Source organism: Indicator indicator, chromosome 9 (assembly GCF_027791375.1).
Source record: "Indicator indicator isolate 239-I01 chromosome 9, UM_Iind_1.1, whole genome shotgun sequence".
NCBI classification, from domain to species: domain Eukaryota; kingdom Metazoa; phylum Chordata; class Aves; order Piciformes; family Indicatoridae; genus Indicator; species Indicator indicator.
This window is the reverse complement of record NC_072018.1, coordinates 7,784,980-7,804,487: the sequence shown is the minus strand read 5'-3', so window position 1 is coordinate 7,804,487 and position 19,508 is coordinate 7,784,980. Positions and strand designations below refer to the sequence as shown.

The 19,508-nt window shown below is 41.0% G+C and overlaps 1 protein-coding gene across 1 annotated transcript in view; it reads left to right on the top strand.

Annotated features, from left to right (window-relative positions):
* Positions 1-19,508, top strand: part of PLCB1 (phospholipase C beta 1) — a 413,212-nt gene that overhangs the window by 106,866 nt on the left and 286,838 nt on the right. Inside the window, exon 3 of the mRNA XM_054383799.1 lies at positions 4,761-4,829. Within this exon, the coding sequence (XP_054239774.1) occupies positions 4,761-4,829 (69 nt within the window). The remainder of the gene's footprint in view (positions 1-4,760; positions 4,830-19,508) is intronic.

Here is a 19,508-nt window from a genome sequence, read left to right as displayed (position 1 = left end):
CTCTTGTCTACTAATTTAGAGCGTAGGCTACAGCACTTATCAGGCTGTTGCTTCTGCAGACCTGAACATATATATGAGAGAAACTTAGAAAATATGGAGCCTTCCTTTCTGATAGGGGGTGGCTGAGATTTTGGGTTTTATCTTTCTGTGGCTTCTATAATTGCCACCTAGGAGAGAATCCCCCCAAATTAGATGGTCTTGTCAAATAGGGATCATAGAGTCATAGATTGGGAGGGGTTGGAAAGGACCTCTGAAGATTGATTCTACCCCTTCTGCCAAAGAATGATCACTAGGGGCAGGTCACACAGGATCAGGTCTTGAAAGTCTCTAGAGAAGGAGACTCTACAACCTCTCTGGACAGCCTGTTCCAGGGCTCTGGCACCCTCACAGTAAAGACATTTTTCCTCATGTTGAGGGGGAACTTGCCTCAGTTTATGTCTTGTTGCCCCTGGTCCTATCACAGGACACTGTTGAAAAGAGACTGGCCCCTTCTTGACACCCACTCTTCAGATACTTATAAATGTTAATGAGAACTCTCAGTCTTCTCTTTTCCAGACTCAACAGCCCCAGGTGAGATGCAAGCATTCCAGTCTTCACACAGCTTTATTTCTAATCACCTTTTTGCTGAGCGTTTTTGTTTCCTCCACAGAGGACCAATTGACAGGGCAGAAGAGAGGGGCACATAACTAATGAAGATGTATGTAAAGGATTATAGGGATAGAATTATAAAACCTGTGTTTCATGTCAGAGAGGTAACAGTGCAGCAAGGCCATAAGGTGGATGATCAGGCATGCCAGCTGATCTTTGCAAAGTAGCCACACAAAATTCCTCTATTCTTCTTAGTCTGTCCTTGCTAGTTCTTAAGTCCTCATGCTGTCACAAATTCTGCAAGTGGCTTAGTGCCATTTAAGTGGATTGAAAATAGTAGTCAAAAATCTAAACCAATCCTTTATCTCCTCATCCTCTTCTATTCAGAAGAACGCAGACCTGAGCAGCAATTCTTCAGGTTCCTTGTACTGTCCTTTGGGGCACTGGTCATTTTTTTCTTTTCTGTGTCTCTTTAATGTGTGCTACTCCATTTAAAGGGTCTTTTTATGTTAGATGCATTTCTGTAATTAAATAATTAGATTTGGGATTTTGTTTTCTTCTGGTTTTTTTGCAAAAAAAAAATTAAAATACTAGACTAATCCAACTAAAAAACCTTCTGAACTTATCTCTGTGTGTGGCTCAGTGTCTTTGTTTAAGATCCTCTTTTCTTCAGCATCTCTCATTTCTCTCATGTGTTTGCAGTTAAAGCCCTTATTTTTAGTGCTTGTTAGTCCTTTCAGTACCCAAATCTTATTTAATGCCACGCTCTGCATATGCTTCTCAGAACATTTCACGGTAGGCCAGATATCACTTCAGGTGTCAGTATTATTTGTTGTGGTAAATATAACCTGTGGTCTTTTACCTCAAAGGCCACGTTCTTGTCCAGAACCAGCACACCTGGGTATGTCTGCCCTTCTGGACCACATGGGTCATATCTGAAGTGCTGTCATCTCTGTTCTTCACTCTGCATTGTTTGCTCTGTGTGGTTTGTGCTGATGGACTTTTGTCCTGTCTCTTCCCTGCCTTGGCTTCCCTATGCTTGATTCTCTGTGAATATGCTGGCTCTCAGCCCTCGTTTTCTTTTCAGTTTCTTGTCTTTTGCATGGTGTTGTCTGGTCTCTTCCTTGTAATTATGTCATGACTCTTCTGTTTCCTGCCTTGGTTCTTGCTCAGGGTATGATCAATCCAAATGTAGCTCTGCTATGCTTCATTATTTCCGCTTCTGCAGGAACTAAATGACCATATGCGTTAACTCACAGGTAAGCCCTCAGGTGTGTCATTTTCCTCTTTTATTTGAAGTTATACCTGCAACCATACCGTCATACATAGTTATTTCATAATGATGCCTTTTCTCTTTTCTCTTGATTGTGTATATCCTGTTTTAATTGACAATTTGTAGCATCTGCACAAGCACTTTTGGGTGCAGATGCAGAATGGACTGGATTGCAGAAGAATTAAAATATGTGGAGACTTTTTTGCACTACTCCAGCATCACTGAGACTTGAGATATAAATTCCAGAGAGAGGAATGATACAACGAGGCTGGTGAGAGGCCTTGAGCACAAGCCCTATGAGGAGAGGCTGAGGGAGCTGGGACTGTTTAGCCTGGAGAAGAGGAGGCTCAGGGGAGACCTCTTTGCTGTCTACAACTACCTGAAGGGAGGTTGTAGCCAGGAGGGGGTTGGTCTCTTCTCCCAGGCAACCAGCAGCAGAACAAGAGGACACAGTCTCAAGCTGCGCCAGGGGAGGTTTAGGCTGGAGGTGAGGAGAAAGTTCTTCATAGAAAGAGTGGTTGGCCATTGGAATGTGCTGCCCAGGGAGGTGGTGGAGTCACCATCCCTGGAGGTGTTCAAGAGGGGACTGGACGTGGCACTTGGTGCCATGGTTTAGATAGTCATGAGGTTTAGGGTGACAGGTTGGACTCGATGATCTTTGAGGTCTCTTCCAACCTTCTTGATTCTATGATTCTATGATTCTATGAATGTAGGAATGTTATTGTAGAACCCAGGAACAGATCAGCAGTGCTTTTTCACCATTGCAGTCGTTTCCTTTTGGTGTGGAACTGGCCCCATCCAGGCCTGGATACCAATCACATTGAGAGATGGAAAGCTAGTGCTCACTGTTCTCTACATTTTTTGGGAATTCCTTATGCAGCTGTCTCATTGAATAGTTATAGATTACCCAGGCTTTGATGCATTAAGAGCTTTGCTGCACTCAGAGTATTGAGCTATGCCTTAACTCCTGGCATTGGTTGTGCTCATGTCAGGCAGGATGTGGATCAGTGTAGTTTATATCTAGAAGCAAGAACAATTTCAAACTGGACCTGAACAGTTGATTCACAAACCATCAGGTGCTCCTGAGCTGCAACACAGACAGCTGTAGACAAGATTTTATGAGTGGGCAATCAGCCATCCATGTGAGAAGCTGCAGCACTGTCAGAAGACTGCTTGTGCCCATATGCCTGGTGTATTGGTGCAGTTTGGGTTATTTCTTAAGGAGGTTTGCAAAATACCACCCTTTATGACCTTGCCTATGCATCTTTCCTAATCCCTTCAAGTTTTGGAATCCTTGTCCTCTTCAGGCAAATAAGGGGAAAATAATGACCTCAACAGTGCACATTTCCTCTAAACAGGCTAGGTGAAGAAATTAAAAAAAAATACTTAGGCAAGTTCAACCAAAGAGACTTGGGACTGATATGGGGGACAGGGTGATGTGATGAATGTACAGTCACATGAAAATTTGGTGGCAAAGGTTATGTGTTAGTAGACAAGAAAAGTCTTCAAGAGCTGTGGGAGAGTAGGTTCTTTAAAATTAAAAGTGACTCATGGCAGAATAACCATAAAAAAAAAGGTTTCTTGCTTTTTGTCTAGGTATTAAAAAGCTCAGTAGTGGCTTTGTCCAGCACAAAGATTTCAAATTCTTCTCAGAGCATTTGCAATTACTGCTGGAAGGCTGAAATGCATAGAATGGGTGTAGCTCTAATTGCAGTGTGGTCACACTGCTGTTGAATTACTTTCAGACTATATTTAGAATGTAATTGAGCTATGCTTACATGGGCTGTTGGTCCAAAAGCTAGTGTAAATGAGGCGGACACTATTACGATGTGCTCTAGGAATGTCAAGCAATGCTAAATCAGGTCAGATGTTCTTGCTGTGTCTCGCAGAGCAGTTGGTGTTGCTCCTGGCAAAGCACACACGATGCCATGGGGATGTGCATGCTTACGGGAGAGGTGGCAGCTGACAATTGCACTGCCCCAGTCCCCTGCATCCTTCCTCTTTCCTCATGCTCCATGCTTGTAAACGTTAAAGCATTCAAGAATGACCCAACATAGCAACACCCAAAAATACCCTTTTGCAGGATTGGGAAAAACGATGCTGGCTAAGGGCTATCATTTGCTGGGTGTGTGGAGAGGTGACCGCTCCTTGCTGATACTGGAGGGGTGCCACAGGGTGGCATACCCCAGGCACCACGGGCTCATCTTAGCCCTAATAATTCCCATGCTGATAGGGATGGCAGGCAAGGTGGAGACCCAAGAGGTTATCAGTGGAGGGAGATTCTTGATGTTACATGTGTGTAGGGGAGGACAGGAACTTACCTAACAGAAACTGTCTTCATGTGCTGGTTTTGTTACAAGTGCAGCACGCATTGTATAACCCACAACTCAAGAGTAACGAATGAACTACGAAATCCTTGTCAAAAGTACATGTTCTTTGTTGAACAATAGTCACCAAAATTGCTGGAACCTGTTGTCACTGTAGATAAAACAATTCTTGGGTTTTCTGTGTGCTTTTCAAAATGTTCTGGCAATAATAAACTAGTTTTTTTTTCTGTTGATAACATTGCCTTTTCACATTGTAACTAGCATAAAAATGCTAAAATTGTATTAAAAAGAAAAAATAAAGCACAGCAGCTGGTATTTAGTGATTCAGGAAATAAGCTTGACTCATGGCTTCTATATATTCTGTATATCATAAGAGACCTGCACATTTTGAAGGAAACCAAGTTATGTGTGTTAGCATTGCTATTAGAATAGTTGAAGTGCAACAGAGCACTCAGGTTGGACAGGCATCATTGCAGACAGGCAAGCCCCTGGCAGATGTGGGAAGTGGGGCACTGTTAACATAACTTTGTGACTAATATAATGCTTACTGGTATTGCACTTTTTCCTTCTAGGAGACTGAGCTGCTAGATATCAGCCTTGTCAAAGATGCCAGGTGTGGAAAACATGCCAGAGCTCCAAAGGTAGGAATTTTTGCGGCGTGCTGACATGTTACATTGATGACCTAGATAAAATAGAATGGGAATTATATGGAAGAATAAATAAATTCCCCGAGCTAGTAAGAAGTATTTTGTCTTTTCTCCCTTTTACACTATTTCTGATGAGAATTGCTATGATTGTTGAGCCCTCGTCATTTGACTCTGGATTTAAAATGCTTGGTTGGCAGGAAGGGAACAGAAATCTTAATTTGTCTTCCCTGATGGCAAGGACCTGATAGTTGCTAGGCCCATGCTGCGTTTTGTGCTGCCTATGTCTCTTGAGGCTGGAAAGAGGTGCTTTTCTTGAACTGTCATCAGAGAGGTGAGGATACCAGCGCCCCTAGGTCTGCTCTGATGTATTGCATACTCCTTTGCTGTCTTTAAAGACAGTGTGTTGTAGATCTGTGTTCTTTCTGTTATTTTTGTTTGGACGGACACTACACATCAGATAAAAAAGACCAAAGCATTTGGCTCTGGGAGAAAGATAGTGCCTCAGGGAATCACAGGAGCCATGGGGAAAATAGGAGATCTCCTTAGAGGCCTGAAAGTACAACCTCACTGCCACTTAGATGCAGTTGAAGTGGTGGGGTTGAGGCAGCCTAGAGGAATGCTTCCCTACCTTCATCTCAGCTGGGTCTGGATGCTTCTCACTGGGCTCTCTCTTCCTTGCACCCAGCCCTGAGTCAGGACACAGGGCTCCACAACCCCTCAAGGGTTAGGGATGGAAAAGGTTTTTTCTCTGCACCAGAATGCAATTGTAGTTATCTCTCAGCAGACTATTCAAATTTGGTTTTCAAAGCTTTCCATGTAGTGCTGGCAGCTTTTTAAAGGCTGAGTTATAATTGAAATGCAACAGAAGTACTTTGACATCCGCATTAATACCAAATGAGTTCACCATGATTAATGGTTCTGTGATGAATAGCAATAAAGTATTAACAATGGCTAGAACATTATTTTAAAATGCTACCCGCTTTACAGAGGACATTCATGTTCTTCTAACAAAATGTTTTTAACTGAAATATATGCATAGCTGTTGCCTCGGTGACTTTTATTTATTAGGTTACATAAAGGCTGTTTTTGTTACAAGATGTAATGGATTTGACAGCAATGGCATTAAATGAAGGGTATGAGAAAATCCTGACTTTTAGGGTGGTGAAATATACCACCTGTGTGAATGAGTTTGCTTTTTGTTATTGATTTGTGTGTGGGCAGAATGAAAACAGCACCTGGGTTGACCGTTCATGGGATCTTGCAAACAGCATGAAACAAAACACTCATTTTTGGGGCCAGTCATGTCAGCTTTGCTTTGATCCATGTTGTGGGGCTCAGCAAAGAAATGTTTACTGTAAGTGAGTGAGCCTTGCAGAAGCCCTGTTTGTGTCACATCCACAGCAGATCTGAAACTGACACAGCTGCAGGAAGACTTGGCTCTAAGTCAAGAAGCAGCAGCTTGTGATTGCATGAAGGTTTCTAGAGAAAACCTTGATATACTTGCCTAAGAGAGCTTCACTGTGGCGTGATACTTGCCAAAGTTATCAGCTTTTTAGAGGTTCTTTTCCATGTCTTTCTCCAGATGGGAGCAACTTTTGCACTCAGGAAAGCATAAAGAATGAACTATGGTGAGGGTAGTTCCTGTGTGGCAAAGCAAACTTCATGTAGCATGCAGAGTAGTCATTCACAAGCTTCTTGTTGCACAGTACAAGTGTGATGCTGAGCTGTATCCAGCAGATTGCCCTTGTATGTATTACAGCCTATGGCTTAAGCTGCAGAGATGGAACAGAATTTAGCTGCCTCAGCACTAAATACTTCTTAATGCTATGATATCACTTAATATGAGTTTATTAGTTATCCCAGCAGTTAATCTCTTGTGATCTGGTGGGATCAGCACTGACTAGGGAAATTGCTTCCCTAGCCTTGCTAGGTGGAAACAACTTGCTATTGTGCATTGATGTGTACTGCACTGTGAGCCAAGACATGTAATGATTTTTCCCTTGTATTCCACCACCACTCCTCCCCATGCCGTAGTCTTAGACAATTTTTATACTACATTAGGGGACTTATGCCAGTTTATGCAAATTTGTAAAACTATTTTCAGAAATCTGATAGTGGATTTCGTCTGTGACTTGTCATAAAAAACTTAACTTCATGGGAATCTTTAAGCTTCATTTAGTATATTTCTGCTCTACTACTTCCTTTGATAGAAATTATAAGGTGATCTTTAATAAGTCTTGTCTTTTCTATGATATTAAAAAAATGAATCAATTTTTATTTCAATAGTAAACTAAATTTCAGAGCCATTAATGACACCACAATACCACCACAGCTACCAGTATCTGTTGGGAGTGTTGCTACAGAAGGCCATCAGCAAGTAATGATTTTAGAGGACTACAAGCAGTCATAGTTACCAAAAACTTATTTTGTCCCCATCACCATCTGGAATACAGCCTTCTTCCCCATATGGTGCCATATCCACCAGCAAGGATGTTTCTTTGGTAGTTTAATTAATCTGTAAAACTCTTGATCTTTTTGATATCTAGAAACAGAGTCTGTTCTCATGCTGTATTCAGTGAACCTTTTTCCTGACCATCAGTATTAACTTCTTAAAACAAGAGGGAAACACAAAGGGTTTTACAGATAGTTTCTCTTTTAGCCTTGTTGCGTTACATTCACTTTCCGTATGTACATGTATATATGTATGGTTGTTGTTGCATCTTCTAGGCATTATCATAAAAGGAAACCAATGCTTTTTCATTCTGGAGTTTTGATGAAGGATAAACAGCCAAATGTGTGAACGTTTTGCTCCAGTACTTAAGTTCCAGCTATAGATTGTCTTTTGTAACGCTTTGGCTAAGTTGGCATAGTTTGTGCTCTGCAGAAAGGTAGTATTAGGTAGGTAAATGTTTGGTATTACTCCCTAGGCCATAATGTGTGTTTAAAAAATAAAGTAACAGTAGACTCCAAAACCAGGATACATAAATTTATAGAATCATAGAATGGTTTGGGTTGGAAGTGACTGTACAAAGTTCTCTAGTCAAATGTCCTCTACAGTGAGCAGGGATATCTTCAACTAGACCATATTGCTCAGAACCCTGTCCAATCACATCCTGAGTATTTCCAAGGATGGGGCATTTACAACCTCTTTACATTGTTCATGAGCTCATGAGATGAGTCCTCCTGTCCTCAGCTGCTATTTTCAGAAATAAGAGAGTTTTCCATCTCAATGCAGTATACATGCAAAACCTTTCAAAGAATAAGGGCAAGTCTCAGGCAGTGCAGAGTGTTGCAACAGAACTCAAAATGAGAAGAAAAATTAAAGTAATGTTCTGAGGAAAACAAGAAAAGAGTTTTCAATTGTGTACGCTAGGAAAATGTCTGAATTCAAAGTACTTTTTTACAGAAGTGAAGGAATTATGATTACCAGGATTTTCCCTTTTTCGTAAGAATTAGAATCATTTAGGAAGAGAACAGGAGAAATTTTGAGAACAGGAAATTAATATGGAGTTCATTTTTTTCCTTCAGAAGGTGTGACTGCATATAAATTCATCACAGGCTTTTGGAAGTTTGACATGCCTTTTCTCACAGCTTTCAGACACTCGGAGCTGTTGTCTGGTATCACCGCCTCAGGTTGCTCAGGGCTTATGTTTGTCTTTTGAAAAGCTGAAGAAATGTGGAAATGCTTAGTTGCAATGAAATAATTATTGGTCCCTTTTATTTGTGCATTACTTTGTAGCACTCTCTTGAGTTTTGTTTTGATGTGCAGACTAACAAATAGATGTCTTTTCCCTTGTAAAGTTGAGTGAAGAGGTCTGCAAAATAACACAACGTGCAGTGAAGAGAATAATACACTTTTGTACAATGAGGCACAGAAATAGCTCTGAATATTTACATCCCTTCTGTGAAGTGTGGAAATGCCACTCAAAGAGTGTCTGTGGGGAGACATAGCTAAAAATGTCATGCAGCAGTAAATACTGGTGAAAGGTTAGGTGGTGAAAATTTGGCAGCTGCTAGCATGCTTGTAGGACTGGGGAAGTCACGCTTTTTATCATCTTGTATTTACTTTAGCTAACAGTTTCTATGGAAACTCAAATCTTAATGCAACTGTGTTTTTTTTTAGTAGCAAGAAGAAGGATCGGGATGAGTTGGCAGGAATAAGGAAATAACCCCATGGCAAGTGTTCATACTGAAAACTTTTGATGTGTTTGATCAGTCTGTTTTCCCTCAAAGACACCATAAATCATTCAGCAGGAAGTGAATTTCTTGAAATGACATATGCTATGGAACCTGTAGGAGATGAAATTATGAATGATGGACTACTCTAATGCCAAAATGTTTACAGAGTATAGTCCCCAATTTTAAAAACACTCTCTGCTCCCTTGCCCCAAATTTTATCACTTTAACAACAAATCTCTACAGAGAAAAAGAATTAAGGTTTTGTTTTTTTTTTTTTAATGTGAGAAATTTGCCAAGACCTCAACTACTATTAATATCTTCTCCAGCCTCTCAGTATTTAATTTTAGTTATTTATTTATTTAAAATGCTCAAGCAGAGTGAGACAATTTCAGGACTATCTCGGCTGTAATCTAAAACTCCATGCTTCTTGCTCACTGTGGAGGGTTTGCTGATTTCTAACACATCCGTAGAGAAAATTCACCATTTCATGAACCAGACAGGCTCAAAAACTAAAAGGCAAACTGACGAGGAAAGCCTAAATAATTATTTCTTTGAAAATCTGGTGTTTTTTGGAGAAATGCAAATGCAGAAGTGTGGTTGACTTACCAGAGCTATCAGTGCTGCAGTCTTCTGTGTCTGCTTCTGTACTCCACTGTGCTGACTTGGACTCAGAACTTCACTGACATGTGGGTAACATTTATGCAGAGCAACAGAAAATAAGACTGCTGTCTGTTATGTTATTAATATTATCCAGCTCATTTCTTCATTTGCTAACTTACTGCCTGAATTTACAAATGAAGGTAAAGAACCTTTTTGGAACCCTCTCAAAGCACACATACACAAATAAATAATAATGTTTTGGTTTATTTTCCCCAGAATAAGGCTCTAACTTGTAATTTAAGAGTCCAGTGATAAGAGTATGTCAAAATAAACTTAATTCAGTCACTTGATTTCTTTGTTAGCTGAAGTTACATTTTTTTGCTGGCAACCCATGATTTCTGTGATCAGGTTGATCGTTTATCTTTTATCAGGAAAACAGAAGAGGCCTCTGACATTTCTGCAATACTTGAAAGCCAAGCAGTTATTAATTTCTTTATGATAAAGTCTGGACTGGGACAATTATGTTGTGTTTAGTAACCATCCTGATTATATTGCGTGTGGGAGTGGCAGATAGATTTTTATTTTCTTTTTATCTGCTCAGAAACTCCCCTGGAATGGTGCCTATATGGATCACACAGGAAAGCTACAAGCCTGCCCTTTGCAGCACTGACTTCTGTTGCTCTGCCTGTCTCAAATGCTGCTATAGCTGTTATTTTTATCTACTGATATATGCACATTGCTTTTCCTTCAGCAACCTTGGTGCTAAATTAGTAACTCATGTAAATTATGCCTAAGCAGTGTTCTGTTTCTGCCAAAAAGTAATAAAACTGGAATCTGCACACAGCTTACCTTCTTCCCACTCACCTTAGGGATAACAGTGACATAACCAACATCCCCTCCAATTTGTTTGTTCTTCTGCATGACTGATTTTTTTTTTTCATAATAATGATTAAATGACAACCATTTATCCAGGATGAGTTTTACTTTAATAAACAGTATTAAGATTAACTTATTTGGATGCTATTTGACCAGTGTTTGTGCAGTCACAGTTGTAAGGATGGATAAGTGGAAGTACTTGAAATGCTGCAAAGAGGATGGGAGCTGTCATCACTGTGAGTTTGGCCTTGGATCCTCCTTGGGGGGCCAGTGAGCCTTGCTCTGCCCCTCTCTACCCACTTCCCTTCAGCTTGGCATTCCCCTCTCTCCCCCAGGCTGCACAGGCTCTTGCAGACTGTTTTCAGAAAAGGTCTCTCCACTGCCCACAGTAACATCCTGTTGCATCTTCAGGGATGAAGGCAAGTTTCTGTATGGCTAGGATACTTCTGAGTTGGCTTGGTTTTTTTTAAACCCAATGAAAGTTAACTTTTCGGGGGAAGATTATCATCTCCAAAGATAAAGCTGTTGGTGTTGCTATCAGGGAAGCATGCAAGACAGATCTTCACTTCTTCATCACCTAGAGAAATGTCACAATCAGGGGCATTATTCATGCTATTCTGGCAGCAAAGCAAAGCTTCCTGAAAATGCAAACAAAGCCTGGGACATTAAGTAGCAGGCACAGTAGCTGTTTTCTTTCTGCTTCGGTGAGTCACAAGTCTCAAACACAGTGGCTTGCTTAGCACACTGGATGAGCACAAGTGCTTTGCACCTGTGCTCTGAAACCTGCAGGGATTCCTCACCCCTTGTGACCTGTGGCTCACTTGACTGCTCATGCCTGAGGCTGAGGCCACCTCCAAGATGATCAGCATCCCAGTGCACCACCAGAATGCCCCACATTGCTGAAGGTGATTTTATTTACAACCCTCCAATCCTTAGGGAACTGAGGCCTTTTCAGAAGATCATCATACAATACATAACTTAGCTCTGTCTAGATAGGTCATGTTAAAAAGCACAGGGTTCTGTCCAAGGCTTTCACTAGGAATCATTGCCAGGAAAATGTAATTATTTTGTTTCTGCTTGCTGATGGTTTCAGTTAGCTGTCTGTGCTCTTTGTTTTATGGTTTTCTTTGTTATATTTATAAAAGATACATCTTTTTGTTTGTATACTTTCATGTGAAGTATACAATAAAAAGTAACAAGAAATTCTATATTTTAAGAAGCACAAAGGCATTTTATAAATTTGATCCCAAAACTTGACATTTACATTTGAAAAGATAGACACTGTTCAATTAAATGCATGTTATTCGAGTTGCTGAGAATGCCAGGGAGTATGAGTAAGGCTGTGCTTTAAATGCTGCTGAAGATGCTTCTGAATAAACCTGCATATAATTTTTTTTTCTTCACCTTTTGCTCCTTTAGTATGACTTTTGGTATGATTTAGAAGAGAGAGAAACTGAAAGAGAGAGCTTTGTGTGCTCTCAGGAACACGTAATACTCCAAAACTATTTTAAAGCCGCACATAAACCACTCTTGTGAGCTTTCAGACTGTAGTGGTGGAGGATTGAAATAGTAGGAGGGCATGGACTCATCACTTAACTGGGCATGTGCTTGATGCAGACGTTCAATGCTAGTTCCAGTCATAGTGTAGCTGACTGTAATCACCTCTATGCTGTTTCAGCTTGAAGGTTTAAATTCTCTTCTTGCCTTTCTGTGCTGTGGGATAGAGCACACAGTAGGAGAGTTGAGTTCTAAAGTAGCATCTCTTGGCTGATTGGTGTCACTTCCTGGGAGCCTTATGTTTGGCAGCTGTCACCTGTGTCCTCAGGTACCAAAGTTTTGTGCTGTCACTGTCTCATCTCAGTGATGAGGCTGTGTCCAGGGTTAGCAGCCTTTTGATAACTTTTTTGTTGCTGATGAGTATTATGGGACATGGACACCTTATTCTGGCTTTCACGACTAAATACATTAACAAGATTGAGAGTGCAGGTGGGACAGGGTGTCCAGCCACAGCCATCACAAACCCCACACCCACTGTCAATGTCAGTCAAGCTCACTCAAATTCAATAAATGTGAGGTTTACAGTGGCTGGCACAAAATTTAAACATTGTTGGGACAATATAAAGCTATTCTGGAAGTGCTTTTTGTGATGATAAGATGTTAATATTGCCTATCAATATCCTACGTTGTCTGTTTGTTATTTTGCATTCCTGGTGTGTTCATATCCACATGGTACCTTTTGACTCACACTAAGATGATAAAGATTTGGGAAAGTACAGTCCTTTTTTTTTCCCAGTGTTGGTACAGTATCTAAAATAGCAAAGTCTTGTATCTTGAGTAGCGTTCCTAAGAGCAATATTAATACAAAAAGTAATAAGTAAAATATTGCTTTCCATAAAGATAAGAAATGCTGCTTTCAGCCTCTCTCATGAGCACTCTGTTTGGGAAGAATTTCCAAATTTTTCTTTGGAAGATGTAAAGGTACTAAATAACTGAGTCATACTTGTCTTTCCTTCTGAGTGGTAATCTCCATCTAGAAATATCTCATAAATATTAAAGTATATATTTTAGCAGTATTGTGGAGCTGTGCATCCAGAGAGAGAGCTGATGGCAGTGCAGTACCCTCAAGCTTCAAATGTGGAATCAACAGGCTCAAGTGAAAATGCTAAAGCAGAAACATTTTTCTGCGGTTGTTTAGAAGACATTATTTAAATTTCCCTGTTTTATTGGAATCCAACTTGGTGATTTTCCATGGCATCCCTTATCTTGTAAATAACTGGTTGGAGAAAATTACAACCTTTTAATTAGTTGCAAAGGTTTGATATATTTGTTATCATTTCCATTTAAATGGCTCATTCAGCATATCCTCATGGAATGGAAAGAGACTAATAGTAAGCAAAGGATTAGGTTGAGATCCTGAGTAACCATTGCTGGCAGAGATGCCCGTTTCTTCACAAGCAAGGGAAGGTGGCTCCTGTACTCAGCTCTGCAGGGAGAATCATTTCACTGGCAATGGGCTGCAGGGTGCTGAATAGCTAAGGAGAAATTGAGGCTGATGGAGGTCTTGGTCACCTGTGTTGGATGGGGCTGCTCATGTGTTGTGGTGTCAAACCCTTCCTGGAAACCCTCAGGCAAAAGTCAGGAGCTGAGCAGTTTGTGATTGGGTTTAGATAAGTATAAACTGACTTTGGTCAGAGCTTGTAATTCAAGACATCTAGAGGAGTCACATAAATGAATTTCCTTTAATTCTGAAATTATTTAGGCTTGCTCAAGCTTCTTTAGAATCCTTCCAGCTTCAGAGTTTGTTATCTTTCGTATTACATTAGCACTTTCCCAGTCTCACAGCTAAGCACATTTAGCTGTAAAACTGCATGCTGACCTAACATTTGTAAATCACTACATGTCTGCTGTCCAGGATGGATGTCTAAGGAGAAGTGATGAGAAGAAACCTGGCTCTCTAAGCTAAAACTTTGATCAGAAAATAATTACAATCCCTGCCATAAATAATCTGTTTCATCAACGTGACTTTTTGGTCTGTTTGCTTGCGTCCCAAGGCATGTGTATGCCACTCGGACACCCCAGCCACACCAGTGCCCACAGCAGACAGGTGGACTGCTGTGCTTTGGAGTGACTCAAGTGTCCTGCAAAGTGACACTACCAGTATCACAGGAAAATATTTTATTAGGAATGTGGAAGTGGGATTTAGAAGTCAGCTACAGATAAGGTAGCTAAGAGAAACTAGAGTCAATGTGAACTATAAAGCAGCAGGAAAATGGTTTCTGATGTAATAATAGCAGTATACTCATGTTAAATCTGTGCTACTAATTTTCCAAAGGGTTCCACAGAAGTGAGGCTGTTTTCTTTTGCTTTAGTCTGCTCTGGATGTAGAGGAAGGTAGAAGCATCCAAATGTGTGATAGGGGTTTATTTTAATACAGTAGGCTATTTCCGATAACAAACCAAATGCTTTTCCTATTTAGTGATAAATATGCCTACTTAGTAGCATAATCCTATGAATGCTTCATTTTAAAGTAAATCCTCTGTGGTATTTGCATAGTGATAACAAACCCACCCTCCACCCCCCAGCTGTATTGAGTGTGAGTTGCTTTTCTCTGTTTTTCTCAGCTCCATCACATCTCCTCCCAGTCTAATCCTAGTTAAATAAACAGAATTATCAGCTGTTGCTGCTGGGGAGTTCAGACATTGTTCACCTCCTGGGGTGTTAATGAGCTATCCACAGGGATTTTCTTGCAAAATGGATGGCGTGGTGACACTTGCTGATACACTAACATGTGCATGTGGGAGCAAAATGTTTATCAGGGGTAAAAGAGCATTTATGTGGGCCAAAGATTTGCTTCATGAATTTTTCAACCCTTTGTGATTCACTGGAATAAAGTGCAGTGTAGGAATACTGCTGAGCATAAAGATTGGTGCACAGCTATACTTGACTGAGCAAGGTTTTTCTATCTCAGTGCATTGTTGATACGTCCTTTCCAAGGAGAAGTATTTCTTGCACTGCAAAGTTGAATGAGTCAAGTGCCATAGCCCCTCCTTGATACGTCTCTTCTGTGCTAGTGGTGCATACAGAATTATGGGCTGTTCTCTCAGAACAGAACGTGGATCTTCTTTTGTATGGTTATTAGCACAGCAGCCATCCAATATCCTGCATATTTTGTCTTTAGATGACAAAAATTGGGTGTCTTTAGAAGGTTGAAATCCTTTGCATGGACCTACGTGTCATTCCCATTGAACAGAAGTGATTCTAGGGCACGTGTAGGAAAGAAACTGGTTACATTTTAGAGATTACTTGTGAATTCTTGAGTTAATATCCCAGAAATGTAGATAAATTTATTGGCCAGCCTAAAATGTCAAGGATTGTAGTGAAATAGTGACAACATATCAGTGCTCTGGGTTTGTGGCCTTTGCTAGAAAGAGACTGTGCAGAAAGGGTAGATCCAGTGGCGATCTTACACTAAGATCCAGCATAGCTCTATTTTTAGTTAAGAGAACAATCTTGATTAAATTGTCAAACTAAGCAGAAGAAAACCTGAGTGTGTAATTGTAAATTACAGCAATCTATTAAAATGCACCTTTGCTCTTTCAAAGTTGGATTCCACATGGTTTAGGTTTCTGAGTTTCTGAGTTACGTTAACTTACAAAACCCCGTTACTTTACTGTGGAGAATCATAGAATCAACCAGGTTGGAAGAGACCTCTAAGCTCATCCAGTCCAACACATCACCCAGCCCTAAGCAATCAACCAGACCATGGCACTAAATGCCTCACCCAGTCTCCTCTTGAACGTCTCCAGTGATGGCGACTCCACCACCTCCCTGGGCAGCCCATTCCAACGGGCAATCCCTCTCTCTGTGAAGAACTTCCTCCTAATATCCAGCCTATACCTCCCCTGCACAACTTGAGACTGTGTCCTCTTGTTCTGCTGCTGGTTGCCGGGGAGAAAAGACCATCCCCCACCTGGCTACAACCTCCCCTCAGGTCGTTGTAGACAGCAATGAGATCTCCCCTGAGCCTCCTCTTCTCCAGGCTAAACAACCCCAGCTCCCTCAGCCTCTCCTACCCTCCAACAGATCAACACCTGCTCCTGACTTGGTGTCATCTGCAAACTTACTGATGATGGACTCAATTCCTTCATCTACATCATCAATAAAGATATTGAACAGGATGGGGCCCAGCACTGATCCCTGGTGGACACCACTGGTGACTGGCTGCCAACTGGAGGTGGCACCATTCACCACCACTCTCTGGGCCTGGCCCTCCAAGCCAGTTCTTGACCCATTTCAGAGTGCCAGCTGCCAGCTTTGCCAGGAGCTTCTTGTGGCAGATGGTGTCAAAGGCTTTGCTGAAGTCCAGGTAGACTACATCCACAGCCTTCCCTGCATTCACCCAGTTGTCCACTGTCTCTGTGTCTGGGTTCATTCCCACCAAGGGAGATCAGATACTAGACTCCCAACAATGGTTAATCACCATAACACTTATTAAAAGTGTTATTCCTTATTATTTCCAGGAGGAATCCTAAATCAAATATCAGTATAACTTGCAAAAACTAACATCCTAATCTGGAGTGCTTGAACTCTGCTGTATCTCCAGTAGTCAGTGCTGAAGAGCAGATGTGATGTGCACACAGAACAGTGAGGTGCTGGGGTGATGAGCTTGCTCTCCAACAACCTGTGGTTCTGGCAAGGCTTGGCCATATGTAGGGGGTTTCGGTTTGGGTTTGATTTTTTTTTTTCTTTTCTGGCAGGTAAGTTGTATCCAGTCCTGGTCCTAGGACAATGTTTAATTTTTTAATTTATCACAGCTGCTAAATAATTTGTTTTTTAAAAAAACAAAACCAGAAATAAGGAAATGAGACCTTTCTGCTGTGTTTAAACTCCAAATACAGAAAAAAAAAATCATTGCCAGCTTGGTGTTCTTTATCAGAAATGCTGTGATAGAAGGTGCTGCTAGTTCAGGGGAGCTGCACTGACTGTGGTTGTGGCTTGCAATACATCCCAAGTGCCTTTTTCCTGTTTTGAAACACGTCCAATATTGATAATGCCATAACTGAAATTATACAAAGATTTTTTTGTTATTACTGCTCTGAGTTAACCTCCATTCTCCAAGATTAATGAAATACAGGGGGGGGAAGTTTGTATGAGAAACTGTGTGCTGTAGTTGTGAATGTTTAGTAGAAATTACTTCAAAAAGACAATTGCTAATGAAGTGGCAGAAGCCGAACAGCTGTGCTAGGTAGGGTTACAATATAAAAGGAAAAGGCAGTCACATTCATCTCAGAAATAATGGCAGCAATCTGTGTGTCATTAAAATGTTTTAAGAAAACAGCAAAACCAAACTGAGGCAGACTAAAGGAGACTCCTTGAATGGTTACCTGCCTGTGGAGACAAACACAAGAAACTAGTGTATGTAGGGATAGCTGACAGAGACATGAGACCACAGCCCTCCAAGGATGGTGGGAGTTTTGCTTTGGCTTTTGCTGAGAGCCAGGTTCCCTTCATCATGTCAAACAACAGGCCCAGCACTGACTTGTTTCCCGCAGTGTATTTTCAGTAACAATATTCTAAACCACGAAACAGTCATTTGGCAATTTGAGAAAGCTGACTTTAACTAACCCAGTTAGTCTGGTTTTGCTGCATCTTGCTTTGATAAGGACAAAGATGGCTTTCTGCCCTTCCTATGAAAGCCAGATCTGGGGAGCAGCCCAGGCTGTTACCTCCACACCCAGAGTTAAGCCCTGAGCTGCAGCCCAATGATCTTTCCCCCTTTCTTTCATTGTGTTTAATGCACTTCAGAAAACATTGTGGGTTTATAGCAGAGAATGCCACCCCTTTTGCCAGAAATACTTATATCTGTTTGTTCTTGACAGTGGTAGTCTGTCTTCGCAGCTGTGGACTGTTGATATCAGGGTAAACATGCCAGTTGCTGGTGGGTGAGTGGCAGGAGGATGGTGAGGAGAGGTTGTTTATGTCTCAGAGTGAGTCTTCGACAAGTCAGTGCAGGAACAACATTTTCAGAAGTGATGCAGAAGTTTGGTTTTGCTTAGGCTTAGCCGAAAGAAAAGTAGTGTTTATTTTGGAATTGCTTTCATGCTGTCCTTCAGAGTGGTCTGCTGCAGACTGGGGTGCTTTGGGAGCTGATGCTGCTGATGGTGTAGAAATTCACTTGTACTTTGGTCACTGCCTACGGGTCAGCTTCTCTTCTCATGGTCTATGTGCAGATTTTTCTTTTCATTAAACATCTTTGCAGTAGAGGTAGGTGACAGTGTTAGAGTCGTGCTAGTATGCACTAGAGTAGTTTAAGTTAAAGAATTTGTCATTCCTTCTGGCTCCTGTGAGACCTTCAAGCCCTTGCATAGGGTGACCACTGTATAAGGGTTGAGAGTTGTCCTTGTTTGCAAGTCATGAGAATTGATGTGTTAACTGTTGCATAATCTTCCCCATTGTAGTCAAAGTGGCGACAATTCTGCATGTTTCAAAGTAGCTATTGCTGCTGCAAATTGTTGTAAGCAACAATGAATAAGATGTAGCTCATTTTTAAGACACTGATATGTGTGTGACAGTATATGAGTTGAGGGAACTTTTTTCTTTTACACACTATTTTTTACATCCTGATAGATTCAGAAGAGTTGCAAATGGTGAAAGGACAGGTACAATTATTTAGCTGTTACTTACATTAAAAAAAGGGGAATTTGAAAGCTGTTCTGAGGTCTGCTCATATTTTGATGGTGCTTGGCTTTTTCTTTAGGTTTATATTTAAAGTGATTTATTGTCTGGAAGCATAATCACTTGATATTGCTAACTGAATTTTTTGCATATGACACTTGCAAATTATGTCATTAAAAGAAGTTTGTTACTCTTTTTTAGGTATCACAATACTATCTTGATGAAGGGCATTTAAATGCTCTTAATGTGTTGTAATCTTAATCGGCGTATTGAAAAGGGGAGCACCATGTTTTCTTTTTTTGATTGAAAACTTCTTTGGATAGATTACAAATGATGAGGTAATTACCAAAAGCCAGGGTAAAACTTACCAACTTGTAAACAAATGCTATGCAATCTCTGTTAGCTTTCTGCCACCTGGCAAATCCCAATTACCCTCAGACAGTTTTGCATTCTTTACAATGATGCTCTTCTTGGCAGTATAGAAAATGGATGTTTGTAAGAGACTCACAGCTGGTAGTGCTGCCTGGGGAAGGAAGTGAAGGTGTGGTGGAGGTGGTGGCACTCATAATGGGCTCTACCACCCTGATGGAGGAGCTAGAAGGCTTCTGTTCTCTGGGTGAAAAAGAGACCTTCTGCTTGTAGGTGATGGGGCTGTGAGCTTCCCTGTCCTCTGCTGCAGATCGGATGTCTCTGGTGCTGTAGGTGCCTCCATGTTGGCTTTAGAAAGTTTCAGATTTGTAGACTGAGTATGTGGAATACTTATTTTGATTATCTGTTCGGCAATCTGTCTTCCAGCACTCAGCAAACTGAGGAGTTCGAGAGGCTTCGCAGAGTCAGGGAGCA